The following is a 21,527-nucleotide window of genomic DNA, read 5'->3' on the forward strand; positions in this document are numbered from 1 at the left end:
GCTTTGCTCCACTACTCTGTCTCCGTGTGTGTGTGTGTGGACAACCTGCATGGCTCGGACCGTGGAAGAGCTGTATCTTGACAGAAAAATACCATGGGTAAATCGGTACAAGAGAATGTTTGTTTGTTTATTTGTTGCTTAACGTCCAGCCGACTACGTAGAGCCATATCAGGACGAGGAAGGGGGGGATGAAGGGGGCCACTTGTCAAGCGATTCCTGTTTACAAATGCACTAACCCATTACTTGTGTCCCAGCAGGCTTTAGTAAAACTAAATTAATACCTACTGGAAGATTACCAGTTTCCAGTATGTTAAAATAGGCTTAACCTATCTACTGCTGGGCTTACATCAGAACACTAACAGATTAAACTATACATGAATCGCGAGACAAGCGGCAAGAGAAGAGATTTTTTGGAAAAAATACAGGTGAATGAGCAAGAAGGCAGAAAAAAGAAAAGAATTCATGAAGAAAAAGAGAGCATGACAGGAAAGAGGAACCAAAAATCTACCTAACAGCAAACTAGAAAGCTCCTGCGGTTCCAAAAACAGGAGGGGCCTTTAATTTCATAACCGCAGTGCCCCACTGCGGGATACAAGAGAATGAAGAACTGGCTTGATAGTGAAAAGAAGCCATGTATGTTCATAGTCCGTGTCCAATAACTTTTTAGTACAGTGCAGCATATGACTGGCTACCACAGCAGAGCTTGCTATGGTGCAGTATTCATTTTTCATCAGTCACCTTTCTGTACGGTACACTGCAACTACATGTACCACACTTCACTGTGCGAGTCAGATCTCTGAAGCAATTATCAATGCATTAAATCCTGTATAACACGAGTACAATGGAACCCCTCTTTTCCCCCTGATTTTACACTCCCCCCCCCCCCCCCCCCCTCCTAAAACCCTAAATTCTCAGATTTGTTTTGTTTATAACCTCTGTAAATGTACCTCCATTTCAAAACTCCTTCAATTGTAAGACTGGTTTTCTCAGATGTTGGGAGGTCAAAAAAAGGGGTTCTACTGTACCACACCATCTGACTTGCAATCATACTAGGCAGAAACCAACACTACTCTCCAGAAATGTAATCACCATCCAGCAACAAATTAACTTTATTCGGTAATAGTTTCCCCTCGGAGACTGATGCAAGCCAAATGTACAGCAACAGAGATGCAACAGGCATTCTTTCTGTACCGTGCAGTGCCGCCAACAATTACACAACTCTTTAGAGCTGCTTTCACAGTTTCAGCATGTACATCACATTCAGAGACTGCATCATAGGAACAGACCCACTGGTAAACAGTTCTTTCAATGCGTATGCCTCAGATTGACTTCAATATAAATCGTCAGTCATAAAGCAGTAACCGGGCACACACGACAACTTTACATACATCCTGAATTGTTCAGTTTTGAACCACTTTTGCTGCCATACTTTGACTGTTCTGATCCTACCTCATACAAACTCTTCACATATTCTGCATATGCAACATCGGAAAATGATCAGAAAACTATCCCTACATGAAGAGAAATTAAACAACAATATTATGAAAAAGGCAAACGATATTTTTTACTTACATCAAGCAGAACATTATACACAATCTAAACAAGAAGGGCAAAGCCCATACGACTCACATGCTTGACCTTGACCTTTACATGACCATGACCTTCAGGGTCAAGATCAAATAACTAAACCTAGCAATGACATCATACACTAAGAACTGCTTTACACATTTTTCCTACCAAAATACATGTGACCTTGACCCAAGGTCAAGGTCATCCAAGGTCATGCAACACAAAGCTGTTAATTCAAGACATAGGAAGTACAATGGTGCTTATTGGCTCTTTCTACCATGAGATATGGTCACTTTTAGTGGTTCACTACCTTATTTTGGTCACATTTCATAAGGGTCAAAGTGACCTTGACCTTGATCATATGTGACCAAATGTGTCTCATGATGAAAGCATAACATGTGCCCCACATAATTTTTCAGTTTGAAACAGTTATCTTCCATAGTTCAGGGTCAAGGTCACTTCAAAATATGTATACAATCCAACTTTGAAGAGCTCCTGTGACCTTGACCTTGAAGCAAGGTAAACCAAACTGGTATCAAAAGATGGGGCTTACTTTGCCCTATATATCATATATAGGTGAGGTATTCAATCTCAAAAACTTCAGAGAAAATGGGGAAAATGTGAAAAATAGCTGTTTTTTAGACAACATTTATGGCCCCTGCGACCTTGACCTTGAAGCAAGGTCAAGATGCTATGTATGTTTTTTGGGGCCTTGTCATCATACACCATCTTGCCAAATTTGGTACTGATAGACTGAATAGTGTCCAAGAAATATTCAACGTTAAAGTTTTCCGGATGGCCGGACGGACGGACGACTCGGGTGAGTACATAGACTCACTTTTGCTTCGCATGCGAGTCAAAAAAAGGGGGGTCTTGATTTTCAGATTACCCGCAGCCTTTCTTCCAAACACATGCTAAAATTAAAATCCCTGTTCTTGACAGAAAAAAAGGGCAAACCTAATACCATTTTACAAACAAAACAGTAGTTGAGTAACAAATTTTGCATGAAACCAATGGTTTAAACAAACGCAAGTCAGATTAACCTCCTTCATTAACAAGACTACTACAGCCGCTCTCACTTATTCAGAGAAGGAAGACAAACAATCCAACCTCAACACATGACCTTCAACACAAGTTCACAGGAATTTAATGCAGGATAGATATGGGATTAATCTCTTACTCCACAATATTATGTGATAATCACAAGTGGAGGGAAAAAGGGAGTTGAAAAGTCGGTCAGTTAGCACTTTTCTGAATTGCAGATGAAGACGTAGATGTTGTGTGTGTGTACTGTTGGGTGGTGTGGTGGGTTTTTTTTTTATCAAAGGACAAAATCTTGTTTTGGTGATAGCATTAAGCACATAACATGAAACAAATGGTGGCAAACAAATATCCGATTTGAGGTACTCATCTGCTTTGAGAAGAAGAATGATAACCTTCCTGTGTAAAGTTCTAACTGTAAGAGGAAGTCAATTATGTTGAAAGCAGACTATCTTGCATGCACAAACCCTTCCTGTTCTTTCTGCACTTACATTTACACACACACACATACACATCATCCATTCAATTAGACAAAGCTGCCATCAAACTTGAAACCAGGGTGCTTAAATTGGGTATATATTACAAACGCTAAAAGCTCCACATGTGCAATCAATTTTACATGAATCATTGTGCATGAATCAAGATAATACAACGCATCATCCATGACTTAGACATGTTCCAAAATGAATGTTCCCTGCTTTTGCTTACTGCAACTGAATTGTACAAGCCATGAATTGAACAACAGAATTTTTCCATTTTCATATTCAGTAATAATTATCAAAAAAGAATTAAAAATATCTGGATAAATTTCAAAGCAACTGAAGCAGGATAGCTTATTTAAAATTGTAAGCAATCAAACTTTAAAAGATTTTAATTACAACTTCAGCATAAAGCTGACCAACAAAAAATCCACAAATCCCATGCGCCTAAAACACACATCTTCAACTTGATGCAATTCACTCAAAAAAATAGTTATTCCTTTATGCATTTAGACATGCGCCATGCACACACGGAACCACACACACACTCTCTCTCTCTCTCTTAGTACGGATAGTTTTGACGATTTCCCCCTCTATTGTTTCCATGCTTGATGAATGGTCGTTTTGGGGGAGTAGGTCCGAAGTAGTTCCCGTTGTTGCTATACTGCGCCTCCCCATAAAAGTTTGGCTGAGAGTTGCGAGGAGGGTATGGTTGGTAGTATGGGTCAGGCTCCTCAGGCACATAGCCGTAGGATCGATTGTCTCTGTAGCCGTAACCTGAGGAGGAGGCGGAGGAGGATGGAGGGTAATAATTGTCACGATTCTCACGACTGTATCGTCGCTCTCTCTGGAATGTGTCCCCTCTTGGCGGCGGAGCAGAGGACGGGGGCTCATGCAGATCACGACCGTGTATATCAGAGTCTCTCTCCCTCAGCTGGTGCATCTCTTTCTCACGCGCTATCTTCTGTTCCACTGGGTCAACACGCCGCACCACGCTACTCAACACTGGAATGCGAGGGGTTTCATCTTCATCTTCCTCCTCCCCCTCCTCCTCTTCTTCGTCGTCCAGATCCATGTCCATCTCGCCGCCGGGGGTTAAGGTCATGAGGTTTGGGCGGATAGGGTTAGGGGTGTAGGAGGAGGGTATTCCTCCAACAGAGGTTTTACGCTTCAGCTTTTCTCTGAACTCCAGAGCCTCACTGTCTGAACCAGATCCCAAGGTTGAAATGGCGCTGCCGTCCCCTATAACGGATTGTAACGTAGATCGGGGTAGGGGTGGAGGAGGGGGAGGAGGGGGAGGAGCCAGCATGGAACTGGACGATGAAGAATCCTCGCTGCTCGGCGTCAGTTCTTTGAGCACAGAGTTGCCAGGCTTACGCAGAATGCTTTTCACCTGCACTACAGATTTCATGGGAGGGTAGGGGGAAGAGGAAAGATCGTCCTGCATAGGAGGGTACACCATGTTGGGCGAAGGGAGAGAGTCTCCCCCATCCCCCATCCTGTCGTCCACTTCCGGCCAGTTCTCTTTCTGGCCTGGGGAGGTGAGCTGGAAGAAAGGGCTGGAGGAGACGGGGGGAGGCACAGGCATGGCCATCACCGGGGGAACCCCCATTGGGGGCACGATGGGAGGGGCGAGGGAGGTCGGGGGAGGTGGAGGGGGGAGGGCAAAGTTAGAAATGGGGGGAGGGGGTATACCCATGGGAATGCCAGAGGGCTCTATGCTGACGTCTTCCTTGGCGGCTTTCTCCGCTTTCCAGGCCTTCCAAGACTTGGGCCCCGGACTGTCCCCAGCATTTGAATCGTCGTCGTCGTCGTCAGAACTGTTCTTCAGATTGATGCTCTCCTTCACCTTGCTGGTGAGGAGGCTGAAGCTCTCCAGGAAAGAGTTGCTGGTGCTGGCTCCCACCGGCTTCGTCTTCTGAGTCTGCGAGATCAGCCGCGACAGAAAGTCTATGGGGTTCTCCTTCTTCTTCTTTTTTTCCGGCGGGGGAGGGGGTGGTGGGGGAGGGGAGGGAGAGTCCCCTGGTTCCTCATCCATCACGGGGGTGGAAGGCTGCTCGTCAGTCAGAGGGGTACCCCCTCCTTCCTCCTCCTCCGGAAAGGGCACATCTGGTTCTGTCAGAGTCTTATTAGCGGAAGGACGACGAGAGGATGTGTTACCGTTGCTGTTGAGGGGCTGAGGGACGTAGACAGGGATGGGGCGTTCTTCCACCACACTCCCTGAGCCGCTGCCAGCCTGCAGTGGCGATATGAAGCTGGCCAGGCGATTCTCCAAACTGCTGCTGCCACCTGCAGGGGTAGCAAAAGCCAGGAAATTACAATACAGTCTTGAGACACACACCTCAAGGTGATCGGTAGATCGATCCATTAGTTTTATCAGTCAGTATGACCGTTGTCAAAGCATTCACAATAACTGCACGCAGAAGAAACAAAAAGGGTGCAAATGTTTGTTGTTGCTTTTACCCCAAAATCTTCTTTCGAACTCAAAGTTTAAAACTGATTGATGAGATCTGTCTGATAGTGTGACAGAATCCCTCCTCAACTAGTAACCTTAAAGGCATATGTACTCGATGACTATACACGCTAATTGCTTTACCAACAGCTGGAGACATGCTAAATTAAGTTCCCTGCAAAATATTGTGGTCTAGGACCCCTTCAATGTTGAGATATGTTAATTTTCATTTTGATCTGGATCGTCCTATTTATAGATTTGGCAACACATGTAACGTTGATGCAAGGGAGCTAACACCGCGGCTTAGTTGACATCCTCACTTTTTCAGAGGCTAGAACAAGCTGTAATGCATGTATTATGGTCCGCGCATGGTGACATATCGTCATTATATGGTCTTATGGTGCGTTTGACATCGATTATGGGCAAACTACACTTTGTAAACACGGGAGCGCGTACATATGCCTTTAATTGGGAAATTCTACCAAAGCACAAAAAACCGGAGTGACACTGATAACCAAGGGAACCAACACCAGTGCTGTTTTGGAGCCTCAACTCATTGACAGACTGCCTTGTTGCCAATGCTACTAAGAAACGGCTACCACAACATACAGGTCTGCAAAAGTGATAAGAAAAATGGAAGTAGGAGAGCCAAGCTACCTTACCTTTCATGACTGTGTCCCCAGGGGAAGACCCAGGTGAAGGCGCCTCGTCAGGGGGAGAGGGCATGTCATCATCTGGAAGGTAAACAATTCATCATTAAAGTTTTGTCTAGATGAGAGCACAGCTAATCTCACCTCTTTGATCAACATTGCTGTAACTAGAGAAAACGATTGCTAGTCCTTACAAACAACTACAGGAAACGGCCACAAACATCTATCATATCGAAATTCAACCCATCCTTTTTATATTTAGTCAAGTTTTGACTAAATATTTTAACGTAGAGGGGGGAATCGAGACGAGGGTCGTGGTGTATGTGTGTGTGTGTGTGTGTGTCTGTCTGTGTGTGTGTGTAGAGCGATTCAGACTAAACTACTGGACCGATCTTTATGAAATTTGACATGAGAGTTCCTGGGTATGAAATCCCCATATGTTTTTTTCATTTTTTTGATAAATGTCTTTGATGACGTCATATCCGGCTTTTCGTGAAAGTTGAGGCGGCACTGTCACGCCCTCATTTTTCAACCAAATTGGTTGAAATTTTGGTCAAGTAATCTTCGACGAAGCCCGGACTTTGGTATTGCATTTCAGCTTGGTGGCTTAAAAATTAATTAATGACTTTGGTCATTAAAAATCTGAAAATTGTAAAAAAAAAAAAAAATTTATAAAACGATCCAAATTTACGTTTATCTTATTCACCATCATTTGCTGATTCCAAAAACATATAAATATGTTATATTCGGATTAAAAACAAGCTCTGAAAATTAAATATATAAAAATTATCATCAAAATTAAATTTTTGAAATCAATTTAAAAACACTTTCATCTTATTCCTTGTCGGTTCCTGATTCCAAAAACATATAGATATGATATGTTTGGATTAAAAACACGCTCAGAAAGTTAAAACAAAGAGAGGTACAGAAAAACGTGCTATCCTTCTTAGCGCAACTACTACCCCGCTCTTCTTGTCAATTTCACTGCCTTTGCCATGAGCGGTGGACTGACGATGCTACGAGTATACGGTCTTGCTGAAAAATGGCATTGCGTTCAGTTTCATTCTGTGAGTTCGACAGCTACTTGACTAAATATTGTATTTTCGCCTTACGCGACTTGTTTTTCTTTTTTTTTTTGCAGGACATAAAAACACCCCCCAAAAAACACAAATGGCATCATATAAAATTTGCTACAAATGAAGTACTGTATATCATCACCAAAAACATGACAAACCAAGTACACCTCTTCCTTCAACCCCGGACACTTAACAGTTTGATCACTATAGGAACAAGAGACTGCAGGTGAGAATTACCAGAACAAAATAAAATAAAATAAGTTTGATCAATGTTTCAATACAAAAAAATAAAAATAAAAGAACAGAAAGAAAAATATTTTGAAGTAAAAATGACACAGACTGCATGCAAATCTTAGACACAAAAAAATATGGCATGGACAGGATAGCATCTTCAGCATGCAACACATTTCACAACTGTACTACATCCTGCTCCTTATTTGATGTGAACCATACAAGTTCACTACAATACACGGCAGCAACAGAATAAAACTTCACAGGGTTTAGAAGACAAACCAGTATTCTAGAACAGGTAAAAGTAGGATGGGGGGAGGATTGAGTTACAAAGTAAAAAGAACAAAAAAGAAAAAAACAATTTCGTATAAAGCAGTAAGGAAGTACAAGATGACGAGACGCTCCAAACCCAATTTTTTTTTCGACTGCTGGAAAAGTCATGAAATCCAGCTTATGCCTTGCAATAAGAGTGCTAAACAAGGGGAGCAACTCTATGCATATGTAATCCCTACTCGGACATCAGATTTTTGTTTTGTCCCTGCACTAATTGACTGCTATGCTAAGCAGCAGAGGGCAGCAGCAAGAGAAGGTCTTGCATCTGATTTAACAATTATGCATAATTAAACCACAGTAAACATTTCCTAATTAATGTGCAGTCAATGCCCCGCATGCTTCAAACACAACTGAACAGGTCCCCAAGGAATAAGTGGTAACACATTCAAGGGGATTCAATGACTTTGTCCCACCCTAAAACCCTCAATTAATCCCCGACCTCCACCATGCAAAACTGACTGCCCTCAGGCCTTCAAAGTTTCCTCTTGAAGGAGCAGCCAAACACGTGGCAGGAGATTTTTCATCTAGACGAGACAAATTGACAAATGTCAGAAATTATCTTTCTCACTCCTACTCAGTCGCCTTCTTTTTATGATCAAGTGCATAATGAGCCCTGGCATCAAGTGCATAATGAGCCCTGGCATCAAGTGCATAATGAGCCCTGGCATCAAGTGCATAATGAGCCCTAGCATCAAGTGCATAATGAGCCCTGGCATCAAGTGCATAATGAGCCCTGGCAGTAGTAGTGTAAAAATATGTTCACAGATGGGGTCTCAACATTCAGGCAAGTGTGGGACAGTATGAGTATGAAATACACTACTTGCACATGATTTAGTTATTATAAAACATTCTTCTTTTAATAATAGGCATTATTTGGTGTAATTACAACAAAAATAACAGCTCAAAGAAAACTGAATACATAATGCTTGTTACAACAAAAAGCTGTACACTGAGCACAGCAAACGAGCGAGCAGTCGAGCAAGTGAGCAGAGAGGGCTCTACCTCCGAAAATGAGCTCCGTTACGCTGGAAATGGGCTTTAAAATCGAGCAGGTGGTGGTGGTGAGCGCTACTCGACCGCGAGTATTCACTGGAACACACAACCACCACGCAACTCAATATCCTATCTCTACCTTCCTCTCTTTGCCTTCTTCTATACACTGACATGAGAAGACCAGAGATATAACAGCTGCAATTAAGGGAAAATACTGGTAAGAGAAATCTTCAAAAGGGTAAAGGTGAGTGTAAGGAAACGATAATCATTCAAACAACACTTCTGACACCTTGTCAAAATTGAATCACAGTTCTATCTCCCTCTGAAAAGTTGTCAAGAAGCTTCCTAGTTTCATCCTAAAAGCAATGGTCATTTACTTCATGTATGACATTCAACATGAAACACTTCCAACCTATAGATCTGCCATGCCCAAACATACTAAAAACAAAACCCAACAGTACCTGGCTTGTTTTTCCATCCTGCCAACCCAAGAGAAAATGTAAGTTTTACGCCCTCACCGCAAAGCCATTAGGGGCATGTTACATGGGAAAACCCAGCTTTGTATGAAAATAAAAAATAAAAATGCGAGGGGAGGGGGGGGGGGGGGGGGATGTAGACAGCTGGCTGCCGGCTGCTAGAGGAGACCTGAAATGGGCTAGGGACCGGGTCCTCCCTTCTCTTTGCTTTAATACAACAGTAGCACACATCTTCCCTGATTGTGTATCTGCAGTAAGTCACCAACCGCCAAACCACTCCCTCCAAAATAGAGATCCCAGACTGCAGAAAATGGTATTACCCAAGGCTGGGAATTCATCCTTATGTTGCACTTACGAAATAAATCATTGCTTGGACATGGTTAAACAGGAAATACCACGTTTTAGCTTTTGTACGATTACCCACAAAGATCAAGATGACAGAACCAAACCAACCTTCCCCCACACCCATTGGGAGGTGATTGTCAGTGTTCTCCAGCGGAGGCGTGTTGCCAGGTGACGGGGCCTCCCTTGAGGGGGAACTGGGCAGCGAGCGAACCAGATCATCTACCTTCCTCTTCATCGTGTTGATGCGGGACCCGTAGTTTTTGTAAGCCTGCAACGTTTACACACCAATCATAATGCAGAACAGTAGATGATGTCAGGATTTTCAAGTGGAGTGGTAGAGTTAGCGCCCCAGACAGTGAGGCGGAAGTGCACGCTCAACTAGCCGTGTTTTAACTGCGAGCAAGTAACTCTCATGTGTATGTTAATGCTTCACTGCCGATTGCTAGCAGTGGTCGCTAAAGCAGGCGTGTTTTTCTAAAGTCACTGATCACAAGCCAAACCCACCTTTTACATCCACCAAAAACACGTTGTCAGTGAACACCGCAGGCCACCGATTATTGCCGCAACAACAATCTGCAGCTAATCGTGGCTCCAATGTGCATATTTTCGAAAGAAAAGGGTGTCATAGTAAGCGCACACAGCATAACATACACATCAAAGTTTGTCGTTCATCACGATGGCAGGTTAAGGCCGGTCAACTGAGCGTGCACTTCCGCCTAACTGTCTGGGGCGCTAACTCTGCTGAATCGCTTGAAAATGGTGACGGATAGTGTAGTTGCGCTTTACAAGCGCTTTGTGTCATAAGGGAAGCAAAATATCAATGTATTCTTATTATTAATTTATCATTATTACAAACTGATCATGCTGGCCAATCATTGAGCCAGCTCTGTTTTTGCAGCTTTTGAAAAAAGCTTGTAATTCATACGAATAACTGCTGTACTCAAATTTTTTTTTTTAAAGAAACATTGTAACCTCCACATTTCTTTCAGCAATTGAGTATTGCTCAGACCTGTTTACCCTAAACCTGAGGCAAGAGTACTTTTTCAAAAAGTTGAGTGTATTTTTCAAAAAGTTGTACTTTGCAAGCAAAGCCATATGGGCTAGGGAAAACGTACGCGTGGGTGCAAACGTGTTTGTGTAAGAATAGCATGTCTTGTGAACATCTTCAGAATTTAACTCCTTCCGATACAACAGGGATAAAACAATTTTAATTACCTGTCAGTTTATAACATTATAACCAGTGTCTTCCAAGCAGATTGATAATGAAAAGATGAAGTTCGTGAAATAACATCTGCGGTTGACAGTGGCAAGTTCCTTTTTACAATCATCTCAGAAAACATTGCTTCAGCACGGACTACAGCCTTTTCTTCTGGCAGGATTTGCTTTGCGGGAATGAACTTCATAATTCCTTGGCAGCTTTGTGGATTTCTTTGCAGCAACCTTGTCCTTGTGAGTTTTGGAACTGCAGTGTCGTTTGATGTCATAAACTCATATTTCCCAGCATGGGCAACGGAGAAATCTGATTTACAATACTTGCAGTGTGCATGACTTTTTCCCATAGTAGACTCCACAATTCCTGGCTCTTTCTTATATTTCTCCAAGAAAATCTGGTGCTTCTGCTGTTTAGACTTGGTACAGTCATCCGAAACTGGCACATTTTACCGCTTCATTTTTCCACGATTGTCCAGACGATCGCACGTGCCAACAACTGAACAAGGTTTCCACAGCTGAAGACTCGCTGTCATGGTTATCTCCCTTCGACAGAAACCGGTATCAGTTGTACCATCCCGTAATCAGCACACCAAGACCGTAAAACGTATTCTAGACTTTTTCTTATGCGTATTTTGTGCGTGTGTCGCGTATTTGCGTACTGATAATAATTTGGCGTACAAAATACGCCCAAATCGTATTGGTAAACAGGTCTGATTGCTGCAGGAGTGAAGTCAGAATCAGAATTCAACAGGTCATTCAATTAATTTGTCATAAAATCAACGGGTCCCTTTTAACCTTTAGCACCCCAGATTCCAGCCAGCATTACTTCCCCTGCAGCCACATTATTTTGCTTACCTAGCATAAGAATAACCCCCACTAACTTTCAACACTTACAACTTCTTTGAAAATGCACTAATAAGCATGAAACTTTGTGGTTGTGATGGGGTTATATTCAACATTAAAATATTTTTGTTTGCATGCATCATTTATTTATAAATACAAATAATAAAAAAAATGAAAAGGGGTTGTGTTGGCTAGTCCAAGGAATTTTGTGAAACTAACCAGTCTATGCCTGGTGAAACGAGTCCTTTGAACAGGTAATCATGTAGTTGACCATCCAACTTCTGAATCCTGGTATCTAAATAATCAATCAATCAATCAATATGAGGCTTATATCGCGCTTATTCCGTGGGTACAGTTCTAAGCGCAGGGATTTACTAATTTTTTTATTTTTTATATTTTTTATTTATGCGATTTATTTAAGCCGTGTGAGATGGAATTTTTTACACAATACATCACGCATTCACATCGGCCAGCAGATCGCAGCCATTTCGGCGCATATCCTACTTTTCACAGCCTATTATTCCAAGTCACACGGGTATTTTGGTAGACATTTTTTATCTATGCCTATACAATTTTGCCAGGAAAGACCCTTTTGTCAATCGTGGGATCTTTAACGTGCACACCCCAATGTAGTGTACACGAAGGGACCTCGGTTTTTCGTCTCATCCGAAAGACTAGCACTTGAACCCACCACCTAGGTTAGGAAAGGGGGGAGAAAATTGCTAACGCCCTGAGCTAGGGTCGAACTCGCAACCTCTCGCTTCCGAGCGCAAGTGCCTTACCACTCGGCCACCCAGTCCCTGGATGTGTGGACCAGTACATGTCATAGGACGATTTCTTTACTAGTTCGGTTAGCAACAACAAGCAGAGAAAAGCTTTGATCTCCACTAGATCCACAGGGCGCCATTTCCGAACATGCAGACTTTTTACGTCTTGTCACTCACTGGCTTGCTTCGCGCTGACTTTGAGTCAGTTTCTACGCAGTGTCTCTTCGACAAGCAAGTTGAGCATTTGCTACGCAAAAAAAACACAGAAGAAAGTATCCAACATCAGTCAGATTATCGGTAATGTTCGCTGGTCCTGCCATTTCACGAAACTGGACCACTGTTTGTATCCATCTGCACTTTCGAAAATCCCGTTTCGTCACCGTCACCAAACTGTCATTTACTTCACTGCGATACACAGTTCATTGCGAAGATCTTCCTCAGTAAATCGTTCCGATTCCACGTACGATTTGTTGTCAAGACACAACTCAAAAGAAAGTTTCAAACTCATCATCATCCATCATCCATTGCGTGCTAAAGGTTAAGTGTCATTGAAAGTTAATCAATGACGGATGAGAGACATAAATATTGTTGCTGAAATGCACATATACACACACGTGGATAAGTTTATGTACTCACGTTAGCAACAATCTTGGCCTCACGATACTGCTGGTCGTAGAAGTATTCACTGGTGGTGAGCTGGGAAAGCACATCTCTCTGCTCACCGATCTTCTTCTCAAGCCCTTTTACCGCATCTTCCAGTCGTAGGCAAGACTCCTCAAACTGTGTCGAGAACTCGTTGCCATGGGCACGGTCTGCACATACGTTGATAAGAAAATAAATGTGTTATAAAAAATCTATGTGTGCAGGCACACACAGACACAATCATACAATCTCTGGGACACACACAATCATACAATCTCTGGGACACACACAATCATCCAATCTCTCTCTTCCTCATACATACACAAATACACTCAAGATCTGCACATAACAGTTAAACACTCTCTCTCTCTCACTCTCTTTCTTTCTCATACACACAAAATCAGCACTCTCACTCCAGTAAGAAGTTCATTTCTCAAACAATCTGTGGCGCATTTTACTCAGTTAAAAGGTTATGGTTAGATGGCAGGGAGAAAAAGGCAATGGGACATTTGCAGGCATGGGAATTGAAAAAAGTTTAAAGAAAAGGCTGAAAGTTTGTAAGTAATGGCAGGGGGGTTCGGGGGCATGCCCCCCCAGAATTTTTTTTCTCCAAAGAACCCAAATGGTGCAATTTGGTGTCATCTAAGCTCCAAGTTTGCCATTAAATTCAGTTTTTAGAACCATTTTTGCCTCCCCCATTTATTTTTTCGGCGAACACTTTGGCTTTTTCGGCGGAACAAAAAAAAATTCGGCGGAAATTTGCCTTTCGGCGGACAATTCCCATGCCTGCATTTGGGACATTTGTCCCCCTCAACCAAGTTCCGATGGGACATAGTCGAAGGCAAGAAGCGCCAAAGAGGCCTGTACGTGTTTTAACCAAAGATGCAAAATGGTACAATATCATGAATATGGTGCCATCTGAGAATTCGCCGCTATATCGTGTTATCTGTGTGTGTGTGTGTGTGTGTAATCCAATGTCAAGTGTACATTTGGTGGCGCAGTGGTACGTAATCTCAATGCGTCCTTTGACGCACTGAAGGAAATTGTGATGGGACATTTTCAGATTTAATGCGCCAATGGCGCAGGGCGCACTAGTAAATGAAACCCTGAGATGGCCAACATGCAATGAAGCATGAAGTTTTCTCGACCTTTGAGCTGCTTGATGGCCTCAATACTGGAGGCGTCCAGCTTGAGGTGGGACAGCTGTCTCACTTTGATGTCCACCTCTGCTGCCTGGTGCTTAAAGGTTCGAATCTTCTCGATCATTTCTGGTGGCTGCAACAGAGAGCTTGTAGGTCATTGAATGACCTCAGCAAAGATAGTCAAGCTAAGCAACATTCTTTCAGCAGCATGATTTACTGCAATTATACAATATAAATTAAACCTTTAAAACTAAAAGCGTCAGTCAAAGGCTTGTTATTTTCTAAAACACTGCAAAGGGTCATTCTGATGACAGTCTTAAACTCACAGTGAATAAATCATTGCTTGGACAAGGCTAAGCAGCACACGTAAACAAAACTACGACTTCAGCTACGACGAATAAGAAGACCAACAGAGGCAAAACCAAAATGTTTTCTTTGCTGGCAGAGCTTCTGTGATTTGCAAGTCTCTTTGACACTAAAACCAACAATAATTTGTCACTTCTAAAGGTTTTCCAAATCTACTCACAGAAAAATCACAGCATCTACTTGTCAATTAGGTGTCAGTCAGAAATTTCGCAAACCATTTCCCAACAATCGCAGTACATGTATCTTCTTGTCAAATAAGTTAACTGTGCAAAAGATTCCTAGAGTAGAGAAAACACACAACACAGTATCTATTTGTCTTGTATGTGAACTCTCGGAAACTTCACAACCTACTTCTTGAAATTCGCAGGATCGACTTGTCAAGTCGGACATGTCGGAAACCTCACAATCTGTTCTCCCCCTGTTTCCCACTCACCTTGAACGCAGCCAGTGTCTCTTCACTTGGAGCATCAACATCCTCCGCTTTCTCTTTCTCTTTCTCTGCCGTCAACAGAGTGGGATCAGCAGGCTGGACAGCCTCAAACTCCTCACCACCCGGGCTCAGCTCTGCTGACGCTTTCTCCTTAGCTCTCTCTGCTTTCTCCTTGGCTCTCTCTTCCTTAGCTCTCTCTGCTTTTTCCTTAGCCCTCTCCTTGGCCTTCTCACGTGCTTTGTCTTTTGATTTGTGGCTGTGGCTGCGACTGTGAGGTTTCTTGAACACCCCATCACTTGCTGGTTTTCCGTCTGAAAGTAAAATGTATACGTTTCATGTCAAGTTGTACCATCATAAGAATGAGGACTGAGATCTATCTATGCGCCTCTTGAGGCTGCAGAAAATTGCATGAAATAGGAAATCTGTTGAAAATGATTTTCATTCCAACAAACGGGAACGCCGAGACTAAAAATGACGGCTATCATGCCTTAAGTCCCAAACCCTACTACAAGTCGTGAATAGAAAGCTATGATACAGTGTTTGCGTACTTATTCTTGAAGAAACACTTAAATGATGTGGTCTAGAGTGCCTCATCACTTCTAGATAAGTCAATAAATAAGCAAAATTGGGAGAAAAACCGATGAGCGCCATCTTGTTTGAAGTCAAATGCCTTGCTGGTGCTAGAGCCCGCAGTGAGTACTAGAAGTGGGTGTCACCCCTTATTTGTCAAATTGCACTCGGCTCATGAGTCGAATGTATAAGAAATAAAACAAGCGCTATCATTACAATTTTAACGTAAGCCAACGCTCAAGACGCAGCATAAGAGATTCATAAAGCAAGAGTTGCCACATGACAGTGATCGCGCTAGGTATTTTTCAAACCGGTATGACGTCATGAGCTGGCTACAAGACTCTCACGAAAATCGGTAAGCTTGCCAAGGCAACCAGTAAAAGACAAACAATGACTTACAATACATTAAATCAATGTCAGTGATATGCGGACGTTTTTTCTCTCCCCCCCCCCCCCCCCCCCCCTCAAAGCAACTGTCGCACAACTTGACAGTGACACATCAGCAGCCGCTGTGAGAGAGAGAGAGAGAGAGAGAGAGAGAGAGAGAGAGAGAGAGAGAGAGAGAGAGAGAGAGAGAGAGAGAGAGAGACTTCCGAAATAAAATAGGAAAGCAAATAGTAATCACGCAACTGGAAGACTTACTCACTAGTTACTTACTGTTACAGTTTCACTTTCGCCTCACAATAATCAACTGTATGTGGACAAAGATCTAAGCTGGTGTGAGTACGTGATTTCCCGGTATGCTATGTCGGCTATAGTTAGACGCCGTCCCTTATTGTCTTTCAGTTTCTCATAAACTGAAAGATTTTACGATGGACCGGGAACCGAAAGAAATGGCGCGAAAAGTATGATGTCTGATGTCTGTGTGTGTAGATCTTTTTCTCGGCGACAAGAAAGATTTCTCCGCTCCCTGATCACCTACATTGCTCAAATAATCTGCTAGCAAATACTTTAGATCTGGCACAATCGTACTGAAAGACATTTCGGAGCTCGCCTCCTTGTTATTTTTGACGTCATGTTTGACACCTTGACATCAAGTGTCATCAATGGAGACATAATCGCAACATTGTAGCGCTGTCACAACAAGCCATCCAAATCTCTCTCTCTCTCTCTCTCTCTCTCTCTCTCTCTCTCTCTCTCTCTCTCCTTTTGTAATAAAGGTCTGAGTCTCTCTCTCTCTCTCTGTCTCTCTCTCTCTCTCTCTCTCTCTCTCTCTCTGTCTCTCTCTCTCTCTCTCTCTCTCTCCCCCTCGTACTGACAAACGATTTTTGTAATTACTACTTTTTTTTTACCGGTCAAACCAAATAACAATCGGTACGTCTGACCGACATCCACTTTTTTTTCCGGTATTGGCGAATCTTAACCGGTAAAATACCGGAAATTACCGGTAAACGCGATCCCTGCATGAAAATCTCAAGCGTCGCCAGGCCTTTATCACCATACTTACCCAAAACGGCCTTGAGATCCGTGACAAAGTCCTTGTCAAACACTTGCCTCTCCTCCCAGATGTTGAAGATCCTCTCCACCTTCGGCTTAATACTAACGTCTCTGCAACATCATACACAAATGTTACCAACCGGAAATAGCGTACACTCGGTTGGATGGAAATTCAGACAAAAGAATCAATGAATAATAATAAATTTTAGTTTTTAAAATACAACTACTGCTGTATGTTCTGTACCGGATGAAAAATACAGCCCTAGTTAATAACAGCAAATGTTTACAATTTAATAATAATATTATTCGTTTATGAAAAACATAATTCCTTTTTGCTATGGCTCCTAACAGTAAATTTCACATCTTCGCTGGCTTTCTCAAATTTACTATCACAGCAATTCCTGAATACTGGCAGAATTATAGGATCAACCATAAAGGGGTCAAAACAGAAAATGGGGAAACAAGTGCTCAAATTACTTTTCAAACAGGAACATTTTCTCATTTCTTCCATAGCCTACATCTAAACTTCCCCATGGGACCTTTGATTCTATCTTAAACAGACCTCAAGAGGAAATATTTTTCAGGCATATGGAAAAATCACCAGTATGGAATCCAATTCCCCTTTAAGTTAACTTAGTTAACTTAATCAACCAAAAGCAGCTCACTCGTTTAATTTTCCCATAATTTACAACGGCAGTTCCTCAAATCACATTATCTCAGTCTCACCTGACTAGAGCAGAAGCCTGTTGGACCATTGGCTTGAAGGTGTCAAGATAGATGTTTGCCTTTTTACGCTTGCAGGTCTGAACGACATCATTGCACAAGTAGAACAATGTGAGACGATGTGATGGCTTGACTGAAAGTAACAAAAAGTTATGTTCTTAATCTTCGTCATGACTGGCATGCGTGCTGCACACAACAATACACGTAACAACATGATACATTATATTCAGAAAGACAAACCCCCATCACTGCCTTGTCTGTTCAACTGATCTTGTTCCAAGTTGTCACGCCGCATCAGTGAATAAATAGCATACACGTGACGCACTACATGTGGAAATCTCTATGCTGGATCATCAGATGTAGAACTAGAAGCACCAACTTCTGTGCCTCAATCACTGACAGAGCTTCAAAACTATTCTGGAGTTACATTACTAAGTTACAAGTATCATCACAGTTTCTTCTTGTTTGGTAATGGTATGCTCCTGATGTGGATTATGAGTCATTTTATATGTCTACTCTAAAACTTCAAGTTAACCAGTACCTGGGGTTATATGCATGGATGGGGTGTAGTCGGTGTGTAAACGGAGTGTGCCTCCTACCGCGAGGTACATGGTATGCACTAACGGCGACGACACGCATACATGTACCGCCAAAACTGGCGATTAAATTTAGACTTACCCCGCAGACTACAGCAAAATGGCCACTTTTATTGTTTTCCACCATTGTTAGGCCAAAAAGAAAAAAATGTCTGTTTCCGGTTACATCGCCGAAAAAAATAGTCGGTCGGTCTTTTTTTTTTTTTACCTTTTTCTTACGTTTTCAGAAGGATTCCCGGCGTCATTGCCCGCCATGTTTTTTCGCGTGACGACGGAAACGGGAGGTAAGTCTCTTCGATTGTGAAGTCTCATCTACCGATTACCCCCCGGTTTTTTTTTGTTTTTTTTTTGGGTGGGAAAAGTGAGAGAAAAAGTTTAGGGTCGGCGCTTAAAAATAGGGTCGGTCGGGTTACCGGAAACAGACATTTTTTGTTTGTTTGCCTTATCGACAAGTTTTTTGCTATCATCAGATTTGTTTATGAATGAAAAAGACAAGCTTTGGATGACTGAGAACAAGTTGAAGCTGAACAGTGAGAAGACGGAGGCCCTTCTCGTTGGAACACGACAGAAGATTGCTTCCCTCACTGTGACCGACCTCCAGCTGGATGACGCGACTGTTCCATTCTCCCCTGCTGTCAAGAGTCTTGGTGTCTATCTCGACTCCACTCTCTCCATGCAGACACACATAGATCTCCTTCATCATCAAGACCTGCTTTTTCCACCTACGACGCATCGCCTCCATCCATCGCTACCTCACCCATGACGCCTGTGTCAAGCTGGTTGTCTCCCTCATCTTCAGTCGTCTGGACTACTGCAACTCCCTTCTGGCTGGCCTCCCCGCCTCATCCATTCATGGCCTACAACGAGTCCAGAACGCTGCTGCCAGGCTGACGTTGAGGAAGACGAAGCGAGACCACATCACCCCCCTACTTCGCTCCTTGCACTGGCTCCTTGTCAACACCCGAATCTCCTACAAACTGTCCACTCTGGTCTACAAGTGTCTCAACGACTCTGCTCCCGAGTACCTTCAATCCTCCCTGGACCTGTACACCCAGCCCTCCGACCGTCCCCTTCGTTCTGCTGCTGACCCACTCCGCCTTCACATCCCTCGCTCGAAACTCGCATCTGCTGGTCAGCGTGCATTCACCTCCGCGGGCCCCTTCGTCTGGAACTCCCTGCCGCTTGAGCTTCGCCAGAGCCCCTCTCTTGATGCGTTCAAGAGTAGATTGAAGACTCAGTTCTTCCCGTAGCTGGCTGTGACTTTCATGTTCGACGTGATGTGTTGTGCCCCAAAAGACATTCTTGTGCTATGCTCTGTGAGAGGTGCCCTCAGTGTGCTTAATATTATTTTGTTTGGACCTAGCTATTGATGTGTACATTGTTGTTTAAACAGTTGTTTGTTGTATGTTTATCAGGGTTTGCTAGTGTGTGATAGGGTTCGTGTCCGTCTGTAGATGTTAGTTTCTTTCTTAGTCCTGTGTTGACAACTCTTCGACAAGCGCTTAGAACTGTACCCACGGAATACGCGCTATATAAGCTTCCTATTGATTGATTGATTGATTTTCAAGATTCACTCCCCTCATTATTTTATTTTGCAACCGACGCCGATGAAAGTTTGAAATTAGCAAAGAAATACAAAAAATGTTTCAGCGCAAAGTAGCACTGACCCATGTTTCTCAATCACAGGTACCGGCTAAACTTTCAACTTTTACGTGACAGGCACTTTCTTGCTTCTTTTATCTTTTTCGCCTCCATTTCTCTACGTTTTCAGTCTCTGAATAGCCGAACTCGACACGTGAATGCTCCTAGTGCATAGGAAGGAATTCCTCATTCTAAAAATAGATTGGTGACCTTACTTTAGGTGGCGTCTTGCATTATTGCAAGTCAACAATCATGTGGCATTCGTGCATTTTGACTTAGCAAAAACTCTGTGCCGTGACAATAATCCAAAAGGCATACAAGTACAAACAAACAAAACAATAAAGCCTTTTAGTTTACATTTACAAGTTTTACTTTTAGTCACATAAAGCATTCAAAATCATTATAACAAATGCTTCTAAGGTACAAATGATTCAAATTTGTTGGTAGGCCGGGTATATACTGACACGCAAGTTTTAACTCCCCTTAACTCCGATCCCACAATCAACAATTTAAAAAATCGTAATACAGACAGTGAATATAGCCTATGTGTCTTAGGAAACGTAATAAGGTCATGAAAACTACATTTAAGTAGGATCCTCTAAGACTTACTATTATTATAGTAGTGATAGGTAGCCAACATCAGCATGGTGATGAATAGTAATACGCATACGCATAGATTATACGCATACATATGACCCAAGAATTAATTACAGCAAGTAAAAATACAAGACAAGACCTGCTGCTGCACATGAAGAAATCCCAATCAGATTCAGATGGCCCGACTAAAAAAGCCTCAGATAGACTGATTTTTTGGCAAACATTAGGCATCCCACATCTTCCAAGTTAAATAGAAGTGCATCAATTACATTTTCAACGTCTGTAGGTACCATAAGCATGTTTGCCATCATCAATACTTTGTATTTTAACAATATTCTACTTCTGTCACTGTTCAGATCTGAAAACAGGACGGTGCTCGCATCTGCATTTTGGGCTTACCTGATCTCTTCATGGCCTTGTACCATAACTCTACGATGCGTGTATGGTGGGTTTTGTGGTGTAATATCCAAAGAGACAGGCCTTGAATACTGTCCTGCGTGTTTGTAACCGACATAAATCTTTTCTCCACGCTCTCTTCATTGAATCCTGCAGACGCCATGTTGTTTGGTCCAAGCCGACAAGCAGTCTGCTGAGAAAGTCACAACCTAATTTTCATGCAAACAGTGTTTACAGTGTCTCCCAAGTTAAGCTTACGATTAAAACTAATACATCACACAGTACTGAAAGTGCATCAAACACAAATCATGTCCAGAAAGCCAAGGTTTGTACGTAAATCCAAAATTATTGGTTGCGCAGTCGCACTATCACTGCCGACTTGGTCGCCATTTTTGACAACTCGTGATGGTGAGACTTTCAAAATACTATAACTAACTCTTTATCTTTATCAGTTTATGATATTTTATCTAAGATTATGTTAAAAACAAAAATAGACAGAATGCTTAACATTTTTGTATTT

General features: G+C 42.5%; 1 protein-coding gene across 2 annotated transcripts; it reads right to left on the bottom strand.

Moving 5' to 3' along the window:
- Positions 1-1,093: 1,093 nt before the first annotated feature.
- LOC138983742 (regulation of nuclear pre-mRNA domain-containing protein 2-like) lies at positions 1,094-21,396 on the bottom strand. Of its 2 annotated transcripts, XM_070357053.1 has the most exons (10): positions 21,011-21,396; positions 17,781-17,910; positions 17,065-17,165; positions 15,051-15,358; positions 14,258-14,384; positions 13,104-13,279; positions 9,754-9,913; positions 8,834-8,920; positions 6,204-6,275; positions 1,094-5,378 (listed from the first exon to the last, which is right to left on the bottom strand). In XM_070357053.1, exons 1-10 carry the CDS (start codon positions 21,168-21,170, stop codon positions 3,652-3,654), a joined length of 3,048 nt encoding a protein of 1,015 aa, XP_070213154.1. In that variant the 5' UTR covers positions 21,171-21,396; the 3' UTR covers positions 1,094-3,651. The 2 variants fall into 2 exon arrangements, with proteins under 2 accessions (XP_070213154.1, XP_070213162.1); XM_070357061.1 differs by lacking the exon at positions 8,834-8,920.
- Between the last annotated feature and the right edge of the window lie 131 nt (positions 21,397-21,527).

This window comes from Littorina saxatilis, linkage group LG1, assembly GCF_037325665.1.
Source record: "Littorina saxatilis isolate snail1 linkage group LG1, US_GU_Lsax_2.0, whole genome shotgun sequence".
NCBI lineage: Eukaryota > Metazoa > Mollusca > Gastropoda > Littorinimorpha > Littorinidae > Littorina > Littorina saxatilis.

Bases quoted from the DNA above. Each gene is read 5' to 3' on its own strand.
- LOC138983742 (XM_070357053.1), bottom strand. From the start codon at position 21,170: ATGGCGTCTGCAGGATTCAATGAAGAGAGCGTGGAGAAAAGATTTATG. The intron at 9,914-13,103 runs GTGAGTACATAA...TAAACGTTGCAG, and splicing joins AGGCCAAGATTGTTGCTAAC to GCTTACAAAAACTACGGGTC. The intron at 6,276-8,833 runs GTAGAGCCCTCT...TTTACCTTCCAG, and splicing joins AACGGAGCTCATTTTCGGAG to ATGATGACATGCCCTCTCCC.